The 19527-nt window shown below is 41.0% G+C and overlaps 1 protein-coding gene across 2 annotated transcripts in view; it reads right to left on the bottom strand.

Annotated features, from left to right (window-relative positions):
- Positions 1-2234: 2234 nt before the first annotated feature.
- gprc5c (G protein-coupled receptor, class C, group 5, member C) overlaps positions 2235-19527 on the bottom strand; it is an 18779-nt gene continuing 1486 nt past the window's right edge. Inside the window, exons 2-5 of one of the 2 annotated variants that reach the window (XM_060940235.1) lie at positions 16980-18030; positions 7873-7973; positions 7557-7670; positions 2235-3174 (exon numbers count right to left, since the gene is read on the bottom strand). In XM_060940235.1, coding sequence (XP_060796218.1) covers positions 3142-3174; positions 7557-7670; positions 7873-7973; positions 16980-18018 — 1287 coding nt within the window. In that variant the 5' untranslated portion in view covers positions 18019-18030 and the 3' untranslated portion in view covers positions 2235-3141. The remainder of the gene's footprint in view (positions 3175-7556; positions 7671-7872; positions 7974-16979; positions 18031-19527) is intronic. The other variant, XM_060940236.1, reaches the window with a different exon arrangement.

Here is a 19527-nt window from a genome sequence, read left to right as displayed (position 1 = left end):
ATGAGTCTACCATCAGGAGAACACTGACCAACAATGGTGTGCATGGCAGGGTTGCAAGGAGAAAGCCATTGCTCTCCAAAAAGAACATTGCTGCTCATCTACAGTTTGCTAAAGATCATGTGGACAAGCCAGAAAGCTATTGGAAAAATGTTTTGTGGACGGATGAGACCAAAATAGAACTTTTTGGTTTAAATGAGAAGCGTTATGTTTGGAGGAAGGAAAACACTGCATTCCAGCATAAGAACCTTATCCCATTTGTGAAACATGGTGGCAGTAGTATCATGGTTTGGGCCTGTTTTGCTGCATCTGAGCCAGGACGGCTTGCCATCATTGATGGAACAATGAATTCTGAATTATACCAGCAAATTCTAAAGGAAAATGTCAGGACATCTGTCCATGAACTGAATCTCAAGAGAAGGTGGATCATGCAGCAAGACAACGACCCTAAGCACACAAGTCATTCTACCAAAGAATGGTTAAAGAAGAATAAAGTTAATGTTTTGGAATGGCCAAGTCAAAGTCCTGACCTTAATCCAATCGAAATGTTATGGAAGGACCTGAAGCAAGCAGTTCATGTGAAGAAACCTACCAACATCCCAGAGTTGAAGCTGTTCTGTATGGAGAAATGGGCTAAAATTCCTCCAAGCCGGTGTGCAGGACTGATCAACAGTTACCGGAAACGTTTAGTTGCAGTTATTGCTGCACAAGGGGGTCACACCAGATACTGAACGCAAAGGTTCACATACTTTTGCCACTCACAGATATGTAATACTGGATCATTTTCCTCAATAAATAAATGACCAAGTGTAATATTTTTGTCTCATTTGTTTAACTGGGTTCTCTTTATCTCCTTTTAGGACTTGTGTGAAAAATCTGATGTTTTAGGTCATATTTATGCAGAAATATAGAAAACTCTAAAGGGTTCACAAACTTTCAAGCACCACTGTAGTATCTGTTTAAAACACTCCTGTCAGGCAGTGTCAAATGACAATCATAATCTCGGGCTTTGATTTTGTTACTTTGTCCTTTTTAATTTTTATACTGTCAGGATAAAGCACTCAAATTACAGATACACACACAAAAATTAAGGATTTGTATTTAATCGGTTGTATAATTTCTAGCTCCTGTTTTCTGTTGGGTTTCCAATCATACAGCTAAATGCAAATATTCAATTTCAACCCCAAATCATTTTACATTCTGATTTGTCCTTAGCTTTGTGGTTAATTTCTGATACATATTCAAATACATTTTACTTGAGAAATGGCCCAGAGTCTTTACAATCTTCGGGTGGCACGGTGGTGTAGTGGTTAGCACTGTCGCCTCACAGCAAGAAGGTTTGGGTTTGAGCCCAGCTGCCGGCAGGGGCCTTTCTGTCTGGAGTTTGCATGTTCTCCTCATGTCTGCGTGGGTTTCCTCCAGGGCTCCGGTTTCCTCCACAGTTCAAAGACATGCAGTTAGGTAAACACGGGGCAGCCTTGGGCTGAAGTGCCCTTGAGCAAGGTACCTAACCCCTGACTGCTCTGCGGGCGCTGTAGTGTGGCTGCCCACTGCTCTGGTGCATGTGTTCACTGCTTCAGATGGGTTAAATGCAGAGGATGAATCTCAGTGTGGATGTGACAAATAAAGGTTTCTTCTTCTTCTTTTAAAGCATGCTGTCTGAATTTAAATGTTTAAACCCCATGAATAAAAGTGTATGAAATAGTGCGCCTCACAAATAATCGTTTAAAGGCTTGGTGCAGAATGGAATGAAAAGAATAAGAGGAATAAGGGGGGGGGGGGAAGAGATGAGAATAGAATGGAGTAGAATAACAGAAATAATGTTTACTTTGTTAATATCGACTGCTACAACACCAAAATAATCATAATAATATGCTCAAATCTCCTGTCTAGTAATCACAAAGCTATATTTTACTTTGAAAACGATTCGAATATTCAGAGAAAAAAAAAATGCCTTTAACGTAAACCTACAATATAATTGGCTGTCCTCACACAACCTTATGCTGCCATCTGATTACTCTGACAGACACATCTCTGCTTGTAGGTAGGAAACTGCGACTTATCTACTGTGGATATGTAAATATCGCAGGCACTGACTATGAGGGAGAGGAATATTTTCCGTTTGATACGTCCCTCTTTGGGATCTTATCTTCATGCTGTTCTAATGATCAGGTTGAAACTTTCACACACGGCCAGGGCTTTGACTATCTGCATGGAAATGAAACACACACACGGCCTTTTTACTTTGTGATTATGCGTACACACACACACGTGGATGTTATTCAACCCAGTTTATCACCTGGAATTATTACAATCATTTAAGAAAGCTCTGTGAATAATGTGTTGCAATACTGAACACATTTCAGGATTAAAACTTTACAATACAGTGATTCAAACAGGCATGATAAACAGAAAAAAAAAAATCATAAGATACCTAGCATACAGAAATGTTGCTGCAAGCTACACTGTCAGGAAAAAAAAAAAAAGTAAATACGCTCTCAAGCTACAACAGTGGTCCTCAAGGTCTAATTATGTACCTTAACTTTACAAGATGAACGATGCATACTAAAATTACAGAGGAATTATTTTCAAAGGGATCAACAAGTGTTTGTACCATGAAACGAACAGTCATGTTCATACATCCATGCTTCCAGGTGTACGTGTGAGAGAGAGAGAGAGAGAGAGAGAGAGAGATTAAAAAAGGTACAAAAGATGTACTCTTAAGGTTAACACCCCAGCAACAAGCAAAGGTAAAGTAACTTTTTTTTTTTCCAGAGAGTGTCGGGATCTAATAACAGGCTGATTACTTCACATTGTTAAATACAAATTCAAGTGCCCTTCATTATCCATTCTCTCTCCTTTCTCTAAATGCATAGTACTATAGTAGTTAAAGCAGCCACCGGGTAATACATGAACAGTCTCCATGTCCTACATTCAAGTGTACAGTCTCATCTCCTGGGCTGAATTTCTTATTCAGTGTCACTGTGGACAAAATGCCCATATATTGTCTATGTTGGGCAAATGGACACCTCGCCGTTCCAAGGTGAAGCTTCTAAGATCCATGGCCGAGGTGAAAACATACTGAAACTTTGTTGAGAAAAAGAACAGGAGTAAGGCATCCGGAGCAGGAAGTCTCGGCTAGATTCACCACTGTGATTTCCAGTGCAAGCCATTACCCTGAATAGAAGAAAGGGAGAGAGCAGTTATTATTTTGACACACCTGAACGTTGCACCATAATCTCGTAAAGGTCCATTTACTTCATAGATTATCACTGTGTGTGATTGAGGTCCCCCTCATCCAGTACACTCAAATTAACATCCTTAATTGGTGAATAAAATGTTTGTACCTTGGCCGTTCTAGACTAGAGTTTGACATTTTAGGTATTTTTAACATTTGAGGTTTTTTTTCCAGACCCCGGGTCGTATAAAGTTTGGTATGTTTGGTGGAATGTGAAAGCTGTTTGAGCTGATTTCCCCATCCTCTTCTAAACCTTGGCGTGAACGGTAAGTAAAGGCCTTCAAAGAAGTTGTCACAGCTTATAAAATCTCAACTTTGCACACATACACATACATACATTATATATATATATATATATATATATATATATATATATATATATATATATATATATATATATATATATATATATATATATACACACACACACACACTGCAAGTGGCTACAATTTCGTTCAAAACAGCTCATCAGTGGCTAAATCCCAGGCTTGTAGTACTCGAGTCCGGGACTCGGACTCTAGTTTGACTCGTGCCCTAATTTTAAGGGCTCGTGACTTGATTTGGACTTGAGCACTGATGACTCGGACTCGTAAATTGGAGACAAGGCCTCTGATTTTTTTCTTTTTTTTGTAACATGCCATAATAATTTGGCACAAGATATTTATATCTACGTTAATTTTATGCAAGAGAATGCACATTCACCTGTTCATACGTCATGTTGAGGAACAAACTAATGTCAATGGCGCTAAAATGCCTGGAGAAACACCCCTAGGATTGTCCTGCTGTGTGTTCCATGTGTAGAAGAACTATCGAGGAGACGACGGGGACAACTTCGATCGTCATTTGGCAAGACTCCACCCAGAGAAGGAAGTGACATGCTGTGTTCATTGCTCTGTTGACAGTGGGTGGGGCTCGCTGAGCGATGAACGAGCTTTTTATCTGTAGCCTGTTAACTAAAATGGCGCAGTCGAGCCGGAACGTTAGTCCAACACAGTAGCAGAGACGCTTTCGCATAAAGGCAGCAGCCGCCACTGTCAAACGGTACGGTTGGAGTCTTGTTCTCAGACTGTAAATTTTCTTTCATGATTTGGCTTTGACTCGGACTTGAACACCGGGGACTCGAGGATGGACTCGGACTCGAGGTTTAGTGACTTGCCTACAACACTGCTAAATCCTTTCCTACACAAGACCGACTCTTTATTTATACCTGTCATTTTGCGTGCGCGCGTGTGTGTGTGTGTGTGTGTGCGCGCGTGCGCGCGCACGCACAAGCCCAAAATCATTACTGGGTGTGGATTCAAGTGTTATGAAAACTCCCTTAGATATAAACTTACTGTCCTTCACATGCAGCACTATACTCACATTAGAGTCATTTATAATCTATACAAACAACAAGATGTGTTATCAGGGATGAGAGTGGCTCGTGATGAAAAAATCTGAAAAATTAGCCGGGGGTCTGGGGGCCGCAGGCCCCCAGTGGGGTCCAGGGGCGAAGCCCCTGTGGGGGCTCAGGGGGCAAAGCCCCCGTGAGCTCATGGATTTTAGAGATTTTTTACCCTAAAAACCATTTATTTTATCATCAAAATTTTACAAATGTTGTTGAAATACCATACCCTGTTTGCTTACAAAATTGACACATACAAAAGTAGAACTCTCTTTCAAGTACATACATTACTTAAACTTTCATTTGATAAAAGATCAACTACACGTATGTAAAGGAAACATTGACCTAGGCCTTTTGTGATAAATTTTGCATATACATTCCAGGTGAGCACCAACATGATACTTCAAATTTGCTGCTCTAAATCCAAACTAAGGTAACACATTCACTGCTATATTAAATAATGGTTTATATGATTTATGAATACATTTTTCCTTTGGTTCTATAAAGTGTTTATTTACAATATATACAACTATTTTACAGTTTCATGGTGCAGAAAATTTATTTCTTCTTTATTTTGAGCTTTTTAACAAGAGCTAAAAGCTTGTTGGTCCTCTCCCTCTTTTTAGCCAACTCCTCTTGATTTTTCACATGCTCCAGCCTTGCTTTCTTTTGCTCCCTTTTAGCGGATGCCGCCTTTTTCACGGCTGAATCGTGCAAAGATCCGATTTTTTTTTTTTTTAGGGGGGGGCGCTGGAGTGTCTGAATAATTTCATCAGAGTAAATTCTGTATGCTCAAAGGAAAGCAATCGGATCTGCACGATTCAGCCGTGAAAAAGTCGGCGTCTGCGCCTTTAGTTTGTGTGGAGAGAGATGATCTGCAATAACATGCATTGTTGGCTACAGACCGAAACATACTTTCAGAACGCACTGGCCAAGGCAGGACTAAACTCCATGTGCCTTCTAATAATAATTAAAAGAAAAAAACAGAATAGTAATTTGTAAGCTAAAAAGCCTGTGTCTACACTTTTTTTCTTTCGCCGAGTGGTAGCTGTGTTCAACTGGGGCGGGACATGACTGAATGGGTGTTTCTGATTTGTTAGCTGTCTTTAACTTACATGACTGAATGGGCGTTTCTGATTCGTCAGCTGTCGTCCTCACACCGCATGGCACGCCCCAAGCGTTTACAACACAGAATTCCAAGTCCTCCGCTCCAAAATCAACCATCGGTCAAAAGGTCATCGGTTAACATCCCTATAGACCCCTTTCACATGACGTCACCGTGCCATGAGATTTTGTTAGGCGCCATATTGGAAGACCAAGTACATGCACTCACAATATAAAACAAAGTACGAGCAAGAGTAAAGTGACATGATGGATGATAATTCTGGTTATGTGAGTACATTACCAGTTGCAGAAAGGGCACGGTATGTGGAGAAACTGGCTGTGATTGATGGGTTTGACCCATATGATAAGACTCGCGGCAAGGGAGAATGGAAACATAAGGAGGACCTGACACCAATTCTGCCATCTGTTTGCTACCCAGACATTGTAAACTATTTATTGTTTACATCCAGTGCCTACACTCAGTGTTTGAACTATGCCGATATTTTCGGGGGGCCCCTTTTTTTCCTTGGGGGGGGGGGTGCTTGCGCTCGTCTCGGAGCGCTTGCGCTCGTCTCGGAGCGCGGATCTCCAAACACATGAGAAGCCTATCTTACGCACATATCACACGGACTCCACACCTCCACACACGCATCGCGTCTGAAGTCATAACTCATCAGGGGAAATCGTGTCCGCATTGGCATGTTCAAAAAACAACCTCGCGTCAACAATGATACCACACGCAAGAAAAAAAAACAAAAAAAAAAAACAGTCAGGCTACTCAACAACCAACCTGGCAGCAGCGAGCAAGCCCCAAACCATCCTAAATTATTATTATTATTAAATTGTAGAAGTCTGGGAGGCTTGCTCCTCATACAGTTATCAACTTGGGGCCAATTTAGCATGTTTTAAATCTGAATTTCTTGCGTTTGCTTACCTCAAAGTGTCCGCAGATCATGCACAGACTTATCCATTATATCCACAGTTTTTTGCCAAGTCTCACACAGGTTTCTTTCAAGTCTACTGTTGGGCCAATAAATCATAAATAAAACAGCTCAGATTTGTTTAAGTTGTTTGCCACTCCACTTTATTCTCGTGGGTTCACATACCGCTGCCGTTATTATCCCCTTATCACGAGTTTGTTGGTCTTCCAAAATGGCGCAGGGTCTGTTTACTTCCGGTTTCAGGTGACGTCAGTGAAAGGGGTCTATACCCTACCCCCCTAAAATTTTCTCAACGGATTTGCAACAATATAAAAAAAGGTCCATTTTGACTGAAAAAAAAAAAAAAGCGGAATTCCGCCAAAAAGCGGAAAACTCTCGTCCTTGTGTTATATAACCATCATTCATACATACAGAAAAGAAAGTACTGTTCGTTTTAAAAACCTGGCAGGCAAGAAACAGGTTTTGAGTCATCAAGGCACTGAGGATTAAGTCGGGGGGAATAAATAAATAAATGCCAGATGAGATCACCTTCAAATCAAGGAGGACTATCCTGTGCTTATGAACTGACGTGCGAATAGTGTTCTCTTGCTCAGTACGTGCCTTTTACAGTACAAACCTGACAGCCATCAAGGACAGAAAAATCCCCCCCCAAAAAAAAAAAAGGCAGAGAGAAAAAGATTTCCAGAACGGAATCTGATACAACAAGAATGAACGATGAGGATATTGAGTGGGTGAGATATAGACAGAGTCAGGAAAACAAGAGCTCCTGACAAGGAAGAGAGAAGTTAGAGTCTGGTAGATCATTGAGGGAGGCTTCAGTGGGAAATCAGGAGACAAAGGAGAACAATGCAAGGAAATAGGAAAGACAAGGTTTGATCACAGAGCTGCATACATTAGTGACGAGGTCCTGTCCAGTGTTGGACAGGGTCGGGCCGATGCTGCCGCTCGGACTGGGTGAAGTGGCGAGAGAGGCTCGTGGGATCGAAGTATCATACAGACAGTCCTTCTGGTGGTGAAGCCACAAGCATGAAGAAGGAGAAAAGCATGTGTGAGTAAGAAGTGCTAGACATCTCAGAATATAAAATATTTACTCGCAAGGCTTTTGCAAGTCTCCATTGTTAGGTGTCAATAAGCTGTGCCATAAGAGTAATAACGCTGCCATGTGGATTTGCATAGGCAAAACAGGAATGGCGAACAGCCGTACTCACATTTGTTATGCCTTTGGTGATAATTGCGAGCTCGGTGGGCTGGTACACAGGGCTGCGAAGCTGTCCGTTGTAGCCGCTGTATGGAGACACTGGCTTATTACCTGATAACACACAATTTAAAAAAAAAAAAAGTCAGAGCGGCACAGAATTAACCTTTCTGTGGAAAGAAAAACAAGTTGTTTTCTGAGCGATTAACATTCTAAAATAGCAGCTTAGACAGTCGTTCCATTATCAACAAGCTCATTCTAATGTTACTGTGTCTGTAATTGTGGCATACGGACTTGGGAAAGTCTTTACAACGGGTGGATTTTTTTGATTGTTCAGCAACATAAGCTACAATTTGTCTTAGAAAAAAAAAAAAGTTGCTATATGTAAGAATTTGTTTAAAACGGTAAACAATTAACGATAATTTTGATGTTGCACCAAAGATATCTATGTATTGCGTTGCAGACACAGTGGTGCTTGAAAGTTTGTGAACCCTTTAGAATGTTCTATATTTCTGCATAAATATGACCTAAAACATCATCAGATTTTCACACAAGTCCTAAAAGTAGATAAAGAGAACCCAGTTAAACAAATGAGACAAAAATATTATACTTGGTCATTTATTTATTGAGGAAAATGATCCAATATTACATATCTGAGAGTGGCAAAAGTATGTGAACCTCTAGGATTAGCAGTTAATTTGAAGGTGAAATTAGAGTCAGATGTTTTCAATCAATGGGATGACAATCAGGTGTGAGTGGGCACCCTGTTTTATTTAAAGAACAGGGATCTATCAAAGTCTGATCTTCACAACACATGTTTGTAGAAGTGCATCATGGCACGAACAAAGGAGATTTCTGAGGACCTCAGAAAAAGCGTTGTTGATGCTCATCAGGCTGGAAAAGGTTACAAAACCATCTCTAAAGAGTTTGGACTCCACCAATCCACAGTCAGACAGATTGTGTACAAATGGAGGAAATTCAAGGCCATTGTTACCCTCCCCAGGAGTGGTCGACCAACAAAGATCGCTCCAAGAGCAAGGCGTGTAATAGTCGGCGAGGTCACAAAGGACCCCAGGGTAACTTCTAAGCAACTGAAGGCCTCTCTCACATTGGCTAATGTTAATGTTCAGGAGTCCACAATCAGAAGAACACTGAACAACAATGGTGTGCATGGCAGGGTTGCAAGGAGAAAGCCACTGCTCTCCAAAAAGAACATTGCTGCTCATCTGCAGTTTGCTAAAGATCACATGGACAAGCCAGAAGGCTATTGGAAAAACGTTTTGTGGACCGATGAGACCAAAATAGAACTTTTTGGTTTAAATGAGAAGCATTATATTTGGAGAAAGGAAAACACTGCATTCCAGTATAAGAACCTTATCCCATCTGTGAAACATGGTGGTGGTAGTATCATGGTTTGGACCTGTTTTGCTGCATCTGGGCCAGGACGGCTTGCCATCATTGATGGAACAATGAATTCTGAATTATACCAGCAAATTCTAAAGGAAAATGTCAATCTGTCCATGAACTGAATCTCAAGAGAAGGTGGGTCATGCAGCAAGACAACGACCCTAAGCACACAAGTCATTCTACCAAAGAATGGTTAAAGAAGAATAAAGTTAATGTTTTGGAATGGCCAAGTCAAAGTCCTGACCTTAATCCAATCGAAATGTTATGGAAGGACCTGAAGCGAGCAGTTCATGTGAGGAAACCCACCAACATCCCAGAGTTGAAGCTGTTCTGTATGGAGGAATGGGCTAAAATTCCTCCAAGCCGGTGTGCAGGACTGATCAACAGTTACCGGAAACGTTTAGTTGCAGTTATTGCTGCATAAGGGGGTCACACCAGATACTGAAAGCAAAGGTTCACATACTTTTGCCACTCACAGATATGTAATATTGGATCATTTTCTTCAATAAATAAATGACCAAGTGTAATATTTTTGTCTCATTTGTTTAACTGGGTTCTCTTTATCTACTTTTAGGACTTGTGTGAAAATCTGATGATGTTTTAGGTCATATTTATGCAGAAATATAGAAAATTCTAAAGGGTTCACAAACTTTCAAGCACCACTGTATATCTACTTAAGTGAACATGCTAACCAGCAAACCATCCGTTTCACAAGACCACTTTTTATTATATAGACGAGTGTTTTACTAGAAAATATGCCACTCATTTTTCATACGAACTACATCCGGGACATTGAGTAACATTTTCCAATATCCTCACTGGTGAGGAAATCGATGAATTGTTTTGATCAACTTGCGTAGTGTTTGTTTGTGAATGTGTCTATATAATAAACAGAATATCACACATTTGCTTGAAGAGCTGAAGTTTATCTTCTCGTGTCGAAAAACTCCTATGCGTCCCTCACGGACCTGAGGGACACATTTTCCAATATCTTTGCTCATGAGGACATATCGATGACATCACTCCCAGTGTTTTCCAGCTGACTAGCCATGCATTGTCAAAATAGCGAACCGGTTCAAAATTAAAGTTCTTTTGATTAACTTGCCTTTTTTTGTGGACGTGTCTCTATTATAAAAATAGCATTCCACGGTTGCGCAAAGATATGAAGTTTATCTTCTCTTCCCATGTTGAAAAATTTCACTCCTTCGCTTTGCTCACTCGTGAAATATGTTCGCCACTCGAAGATAAACTACACATCTTCGTCCCACTGTGTAATATCCTCTATGAGGCAATAGTGAGTCACTAGCATTCAATCTGCCCCAAGTCCAAAATGAGAGCATGAAGAAATCAGCCAAGCGCGACACACAGATGGTGAATCAAGTGAACCTGCTTTCTAAACTTGTATAACAGCGACTACGATGCGAGCTGGAGAGCTGTATCGAGTTCAAGACAGTCACTGACGTGCTGAAAAAGTCGCGAGGCTCTCAAGTTGCTAACAGGATCGGAAAAGTCACCAAAGCTAGTGACAGTCTCAAAGGCCGAATCCCATTTCACCCCTTGGACCAACCCCTTGGCCCTTCCCCTCCATTTTGCGCGTTCACGTGAAGGGGTAGGGGTATCCCAATCCCAGTTAACGCGGAGGGGTAGGGGAAGGGGTAGGGCTTCTGTACCCCTCCAAACGAAGATTTTCCTGGAGCTGACTCCGAACGAAGGGGTTTGAGTGATTTCCCACAATGCCATGCGGATTTCAGCGAGATTTCATGCGGATTTCAGAAAGATGGCGGTTCCCGCGGCGAAAGATTGTCATAAATGTATTTTCTCCATTATTTACGTGTTTTAAGTTGTTATCCAGAGGAAACACGCCGTTTGATTCGCTTTCGAGCTGAGAATGAGCAGCGATTTCTGAAATCCAAGCTGCTGCTAAAAAGCTTTGGGAGTGAGTATTGTTTTCGGTTGCTTGACTGCGTACGTTTTCTCGCTTTTATTGTTTACATGAGTGTTCTGACACCTCATTCTGTCGGATGTGGTGCACGAAGCGCCAAAGATATCCCATTCAGTGGTGTTAGTTAACAAATCACACCCTGCCAGCAGAGATGTCTGGTTCTGCCTCTGGCTCTGACTGTAGCGGCTGGTCGCAGCCAATGACGCATTTGGTCGCGTTTTGCTAACGTAAACGCTGACGGAGGTACGCGATGACGTATGCGATCGTTGAAGGGCTATCCCAATATGTAAGGGTTGAATTTCAAGCCCTATCCCTTGTAGCTCAGTTTCAAGGGGAAGGGCCAAGGGGAAGGGGGAGGGGAAGGGGGAGGGGTAGGGGTAGAAATTAGAATTGGGATTGGGCCAAAGTCTCTGTTCTTACATATAGACCCCTTCGCAGTAAATGTCATTCATACGTAAGAGGAAATTGCACGCGCAGCCTGGATTCAAAAAAGACTCAGCGACGGTCAGACTGACTTTTGGCGACGGTAGAGACGAGAAGAAATATTTGGAAGAAATGCCTAGTTGTTGTGTTGTCAGGTGTCAGAATCGTTGCAGTGATGGGGTTAAAATGTACAGAATTCCAGCAGGATCTCACCCATTCAAAAAAAAAAATAATAATAATAATAATAATATTATTATTATTATTAATAATTCGCCGACGTCTATGGCTACAAGCCATCTAACGTGTAGACTGGGATGAAAGCACTATCAAAAATGCGCGGGTTTGCAGCGCCCACTTCATCACAGGTAAGATCAGGCTATTTATTAAATCTTTATTCTTTCTAGTCTTTGTTTATTGATGGAGCAAAATACTTTGGTAACGTTTGTCTGATTAGCTGGGTCATAGTTACACAATGTAATGAATATTGTTAGCATGTTAACTTAGCTTTGCATGTAATTTTGTTTGTAGATTACTTACCCTGCCATACATGTGCAATTGGCTGTCAAAACGTAGCCTTCCAGCTTGTTGTATACCACCCAGGCTTCATACATAGCAACCTTCTGACCTTGACGCTGACTTGGTAAGATTTTTGACTTCAGAGCACAGAAGTTTTCATCAATTTCAGTGTAAAACACGTTCTGTACATGCCCACACAATCATATGCGTCTAAAGACTTGTAGGCACGAAGTTTTTCGTGGGTGTACACTGAAGTCTTGTCAATAAGGTACGAGTATATATCTGGCCATTGTATACCAGGGAACTTACTAACATCGTCCGTCCACTCTTTAATTAAATACGGATCCGGCAGGCGATGTCCACTTGTTAGAGTTAACTTATTTATGTAGCGTTCTCGATCTTGTAACGACAATTGTTTTGCATAATCTGACAGCTCATAATGCCGGTCTATGGGCAGCGCCATTGTTTGAGTCCAGGCTGCGCGCGCATCCTGGCAACGGTCGGTTTGTTTACAAACATGCGAAGGGGTCTATAGCACCTTTAAAGCTGTAAAGTTAGTGAAAACAACAACTAATGTGTTTCAGACACATTCTGCAACATTAAATGTGACTAAAAATGTAGGAAAAAAAAAAGTGTAACAAGTCCGTCTTTAATGCTGGAGTTGGCACTGGAAAATAATCAAATTTGGGGTGGTAAGAGTAACTCTGCCTTGTGTCAGGCTGCATCACACCACCCCATCGTTGATTATTTTATTATAGCAGCATGCCCCATCAAGTACATCACAAAATGCATCACTTATCATATAAAACAGAACAAAGATGAAAAGTATGATTGATAATTATTCTATCCACATTCACCGGATATGAGCAATCATGCGCTCTGATTGGCTACTCTACTACTAGGCTATTAGCTCATATACCGTGAGTAGAGAAAAACAAAAATGGCAGAGCACATCAAGTCAGACATATCATTAAGTATTTACATAAAAGAAACAAATAGCTAAATAAAAGAATATAGTTTTTCCCCTCCAATATCTCCTGTTCCACACTCCAGTCCAGTTGGTGGCGGTAATGCACCTTTAAGTTGTTTTGCCAACCGCCAAAAAAAAAAAACCTAAAGAAGAACAAAATGGCAGCACATGCTAGTTGCTGAATCAACTGAGGACAAAATAAAAACCCTACTCGAAAACAAAAACCCAAAAAAGGCAACAAAATTTCATGGCAAGAGCGTATCTTTTTCTATTTTTCAAGAATTATTATTATTAATTATCGCATTTTTCACTAATTGCTCCTGTCATTTCGCCGGTTTGTTTACATTCTAAGCGGAAACGATTTTGTCGGACGCTTTGTATGAAGTTTTAAAGTGCTGATGACACGAACATGACTCTATGCAATTTCTTAAATAAACCATACAACATGACAAACGTTAGAGTTCTGTTATAATTACGTGAAAAGAAGCCGTTGTTACGCAAATATCCAACTTTTAATTGCACAGCGCAAGAAAACTGGATCCGTGGCTCACGGCCATGTTGTGACGTCAGCGGAAGAACACGAATCTCTTCCAAATAGAATCTATGATAGCCTACCCTCTTTACTCTTTGCCTCTCGTTGCTAGGCGGCAGTTACATGAAAGCCGCAAGCTTTCACAAGCAAATACATGACTGATATCACGCCGACTTTATGATTACATTTATGATTATCATGTAGAATCTATAGCTCTACGTATCTTTATCTTATGTCGTTTCACAACACATGTTCTGACAGGAGGACTGTCTTTGGATCCGGCATAGCTACTAGTAGACCCCCTCCGGAATACTGGCAGTGTTGCCAGATTGGGAGGAATCCCGCCCAGTTGGGCGGTTTCAAGTGCATTTTGAACATATTTTGGGCTGGAAAACGTCAGCAGTATCTGTTGCCAGATACTGCTGACGTTTTCCAGCCCAAAATATGTTCAAAACCCACCAAAATGCACTTGAAACCGCTCAACTGGGCGGGAAACCTCCCAATCTGGCAACACTGTAGGCACTGCTGATGGTAGTAACACACGTTTGTGATGAACTGAACACCCAAGAGATTCTTTTAAGCTGGGAAGGGTGTCAAAACAATCCAAATCGAAGTGTTCAGAGCACAGGACGGATGTTGGTGAGGGCTCCCACTTGTCACGAGTGCGCCTGACTTGCTTCACCCACTTCGCATGGAGCTCAGGATCTCTGGGAAACTTGAATAAACTTACCCCATCCTTGTAGGTTTTGGAGCAAAAGCCAGCAACACAACGCGAAGGCATAACTAATTAATATATATATAAAATAATACTAATAATGACAAACTGAACACCTGTCGCATCAACAACAAACTGGTAAGTTAGGAGGAAGGTTCTTTCGCTGACGTCATATAGCTCCTCCTCCTCCTTCGTCTCCTGGGTGCTGCAGCCCTGTCAAATTTGCCCAAATAGCCGTGTTTATCATAACTTGTAAAATAGGCGCCTTCGTGAATTAATATATGGATCATTGGGAATTACTTATGTTATAAAGCATCGCCAAAGATGTCAAAAACGTGTCATCAGCACTTTAATTTATTGAATTTGCAAAAAATAAAAAACGCTCCGTTTCTCAAAATCCAGTGAATGCAGATAGAATGAAACAGTTATTCCGCTCAATCTCGTCGTACATGGCTTATAGTCGACTCGGTGCTACGCACCTCGTCGGCTATCAGCTCACGTACGACACGATTTCGTTGAATAACTGTTAAATGCAATAGATTTTAATCCCCAGTTGGTGAATGAAAATGGTGTCCAGTGGTGTTCGAATGATTTGAGGGAAAAAAAACAAAGGTAATTTATCACAATATCAGTAGCCCATGTTCATATTGCTTGGTCCCAATAGCTCCCACACGAAGCAGAAATTGCTGACAGTTAAACAAAGAAAAATTAGTGAAGCCAAATAAATAGCAGCTAGATGATTAGACAGAGTTGTTTTTAATACATATAGAGTAAAATAAAACATAAAAAAAACAGGTGCGTGTTCATAGGGAAGCATATATGATTGTATCCTTGTTGGGAGGATATTATGGGTAGGAACACTGGGAGTGGAACGTCGTCTCCTGCTGTTAAATACCTGATTGGCATGACAGTGTTGCCAGACCACAGTCTCTGTGGAGATGTGACCGAGTAAACACACCGATCTGAATCATTGTTCTGTGAAACATATTGACCATATTGACTCTCATCACACAGGGTTTGGTGCGTGTTCACTTTGCCCTTCATTGAGTAATCAGGCAGGAGGCCTGTGTGCGCAGGGGTGTGTTGGGGCTAAAATGGAAAAAAACGACTGTGACGTTTCTTCTTCAAAGCAGAACTGTTTTGTTTTCAAAAATCACCATGACTTAGCAAACACTGAAAAAAAATCATGACAGCATTATACCATTATGACGGCTTTTTAATATTTGTCCCGAGTAAACCACAAATGTATGCTAAAGGATAAAGGATGATAAAAAGAGCAAGAGAGGAAACTCAAATAAAAACAATGAGACAGAAACAGGGTGTGACAGAAAAGGAGAGACGGGACATCTGCAGAGCTGTGATTTCAAAACATCAGCATATCAAATTCAGTAGCGTAAGCAGTAGGCATTAGCAAAATCCAGCTTTCTGTACCTCTTGTACAGCAGGGTTTTTTTTTTTGCTTGTTTTTTTAAATCCTACTATTTAATCGTTTTGCCATGGAGTTTAAAGGAACAGTCCACCGTACTTCCATAATGGAATATGCTCTTATCTGAATTGAGACGAGCTGCTCCGTACCTCTCCGAGCTTTGTGCGACCTCCCAATCAGTCAGACGCGCTGTCACTCCTGTTAGCAATGTAGCTAGGCTCAGCATGGCCAATGGTATTTTTTGGGCTGTAGTTAGATGCGACCAAACTCTTCCGCGTTTTTCCTGTTTACATAGGTTTATATGACCAGTGATATGAAACAAGTTCAGTTACACAAATTGAAACGTAGCGATTTTCTATGCTATGGAAAGTCCGCACTATAATGACGGGCGTACCAACACCTTCTGCGCGCTTCGGCAGCGCATTGATATCTGAGCTCCGTATCAATGCGCTGCCGAAGCGCGCAGAAGGTGTTAGTACGCCTGTCATTATAGTGCGGACTTTCCATAGCATAGAAAATCACTACGTTTCAATTTGTGTAACTGAACTTGTTTCATATCACTGGTCATATAAACCTATGTAAACAGGAAAAACGCGGAAGAGTTTGGTCGCATCTAACTACAGCCCCAAAAAATACCATTGGCCATACTGAGCCTAGCTACATTGCTAACAGGAGTGACAGCGTGTCTGACTGACTGGGAGGTCGCGCAAAGCTCGGAGAGGTACGGAGCAGCTCGTCTCAATTCAGATAAGAGCATATTTCGTTATGGAAGTACGGTGGACTGTTCCTTTAAACTGCCTACGGCACAATGTATTTCCCCATAATTATCATTGTATTCAAGTTAAAACTTACTCGCAAATTTAACTCATCGCTATTGGAAGGTTTCTGGAAAATAAATCTGTCACACAGATCAGCAGTTTAAATGAATTACTCAACTAAAGAGCAATGACTTTCTTTTGCTCAGGTTAGTAATTAGTTTGACTTGACAGGTTTAAACCTCTCTAGGATTTTGCATTCAACAAAACATATTGGATTTATCCTCTTATTGAGGACTCATTATTAATTTCATCATGTTGTATGAAATGTTAGGAATATGATGCATGGAAAGCAGCTTACCAACCAACTCTAAAAGCACAGAACAAAACAGGAATTTAAAAAAAAAAAAAAAAAAAAAAAAAGACACGTGTACCTGCTTTGGGTTCGTCCATAGTGAAGGCCTTATTTTCCATAAACATGTTCTGGGAGCTTTGGTCTTTCAGGATGTTCTCATAACCCACGGCATGGTTTGAATAGACATCTGCAGGGAGGGCTGATTCTGCCTCCGAGTCGTGAGTCGCCTGGCACAGCTCGGGCACTGCGTAAAGTAGAAGGAACGTCCAAGCATTGGCCACCAGTGCTATAGCGAGGGTCGGGTCGTCCCACTTAGCATTACCATGCTTGTTATTGCCATAAGTGTACATGACGATCCATGCCACCCAAATGCCCAGTGAGAAGATTCCAGTGAGCATGATGAAGACGCCGTCTTTGTGCCAGCGCCGGTGCTTGCCGCACAGGACTGCTGTGGATACCACACAGACAGCCACCAGGAGGGCCATAACATAAATGAGAGCCATTACAAAGTCTTCATTGGCAATCGAGCATGGCTCAGGGGTGACTGATTGATTGGTGGGCTGACTGATTGATTGACGGACCAAGGTGATAATCAACCATTCGACGTTGATGATCACTTCAACCAACCAAAATGCCAAGGCTCCAAGGCATAGTGCCCAGGATCGGGGTCCCTTGTTGTGTCTGGACAGGATGTTCAGATTTATGGCTTTCATAAGAAGGCAGGAGAAGCAGGCTGCATATAACACACCAAACAGGAAGCGGCGTGAGGAACATGTAGCAAAGTCCTTGTCCACGATGAAAGCAAATGTCAGCCCAAAGAGACCCAGAGTGCCCACAAGTAAGCCAACATCTAATGGTACTGATCTGCTCCGCCGCTTATCTGACATAAATGGCAGGTTGGCAAGGACAACCATCAGCAATATAAGACACAACAACACTCCGGCCGCGGCAAATGCCTCCACCACGATGCCCCACACTACGCCAAGATCGCAGAGGTTATAGTAGAGAGCGCTCACGTTGGAACCACAACCCTGTGGTGCCCCTGTTGAGCCAGGCACAAGTGCAACAACCAGGGCAAGTACAAGGTTCCAGAAGGGTCTGATAGCGAAGTAATCCATGGCTGAGGTCACCTGTGTTCAAACACATGAGAGACCAAACATCAACAAAGAGGAAAAAAAGATGGAGAAGAGAGAGAAACACAACTGTTTTTTTTAAGAAGAGACAATCCTCTTTACATCTAAAATTACACAACACACCCAAGGAAGACTATCTGAAACTGAAAAACTCAAGATTGATATTAAACAATCACATGTTTGGGCATGCTTTAAACAGGTGCCCTGCCCAGATGTGCGATTTTGTGTGTGTGGGAACATCATGGAAGATCTCACCCTGAGAACAGGAATTGGAACTGGAATTGTCTCACCCTGAGACCTGGAATTGAGCCACACAGCTCTGTAAATCATTCATGAGTTTTACACAATATTGACTTTTTTTTTCGACCGCAGGTTTAAGTCAGTCAGTCAGTCAGTCAGTCATTCTTAGAAAGAACAGGGAACAGAGACACCGACTTATTATTATTTATTTATATTAGTCATGTAGGGAGTAATCTGACTGAAATTTTTTCCTTTAAAAAAAAAAAAGCTAAACTCTTTGTATATTTGTACAGTATTGTATCATATCCAAGAATAGTGTTGGGTATTGAGCTGATAATTTAAACAAAACACTTGTAATGATGCAGCTGTTTAACAAAACCAAGAAAATTTCAAAATTTGACAGCAGAAGCTGATTCAAACAAAAGTAGAAATGAAGCTGGATGTTTTTAAATAAAAAAAAAAAAAATAATAAGTGCACACTTTGCTACCCACAAGGGTGTTCCAAATCTTCGTTCGAAAAATTCTGGGACACTACTATTTTCTGTTAATCAGCAATCAATCAATCAATAAATGCCGTTGGATAACATAAAAGCATACGCAATTCAACGTCTAAGCCTTTTCACTTGGTGGCATTTCAATTTAAACACAAACAGGTAAGTTCACACAGCTGGAATAAACACTGAACACACACTGGAGGTGCAATGTCTTCTATTAAGGTACCAAAAGTCCAGACTCATACCTTGATAGAAGACATCGCGGCACTTTCTCTTTACTCAGGGTCGCTGTAAAAATATTTCAGGACTGAGAATTGTACTGCTTTAACACAATTATTTGAAACAAAAAAGATTATGTCATTTCCTATCCACAATTCTGATGTTTGTGTGGTCATATCCACAATGAAATCGACAGAATTAAGTGTTGAATGTACTCTACTTTCAATAAAGTTTATTTCCAGCTTTCCAAATACAATTTTGGTTCTTCCAGAAAATCCAATCAACTATATAAAAATACTATATAATACTGCATGAATACTATATAAAATAAATAAAAATTGTAATAGATTAAAATTTTTTTAATGAATTAATAATTAAATTTTTGAATGAATTAATAGGTGAACACCTGCAATGCTGATTTCCAGGAAAAAAAAACAAAAAAAAAACCTGCACTTACGTACTGTAAGAGTTAACCCAAAAATAAAAATTGCATACACAAGTGGAAAACAGGTCACAACAGACTCATCAAAATAATGTCAAC

Source organism: Neoarius graeffei, chromosome 14, assembly GCF_027579695.1.
Source record: "Neoarius graeffei isolate fNeoGra1 chromosome 14, fNeoGra1.pri, whole genome shotgun sequence".
NCBI lineage: Eukaryota > Metazoa > Chordata > Actinopteri > Siluriformes > Ariidae > Neoarius > Neoarius graeffei.
Note: the sequence above shows the minus strand (reverse complement) of the source record. Positions and strands in the feature narration are given on the sequence as shown.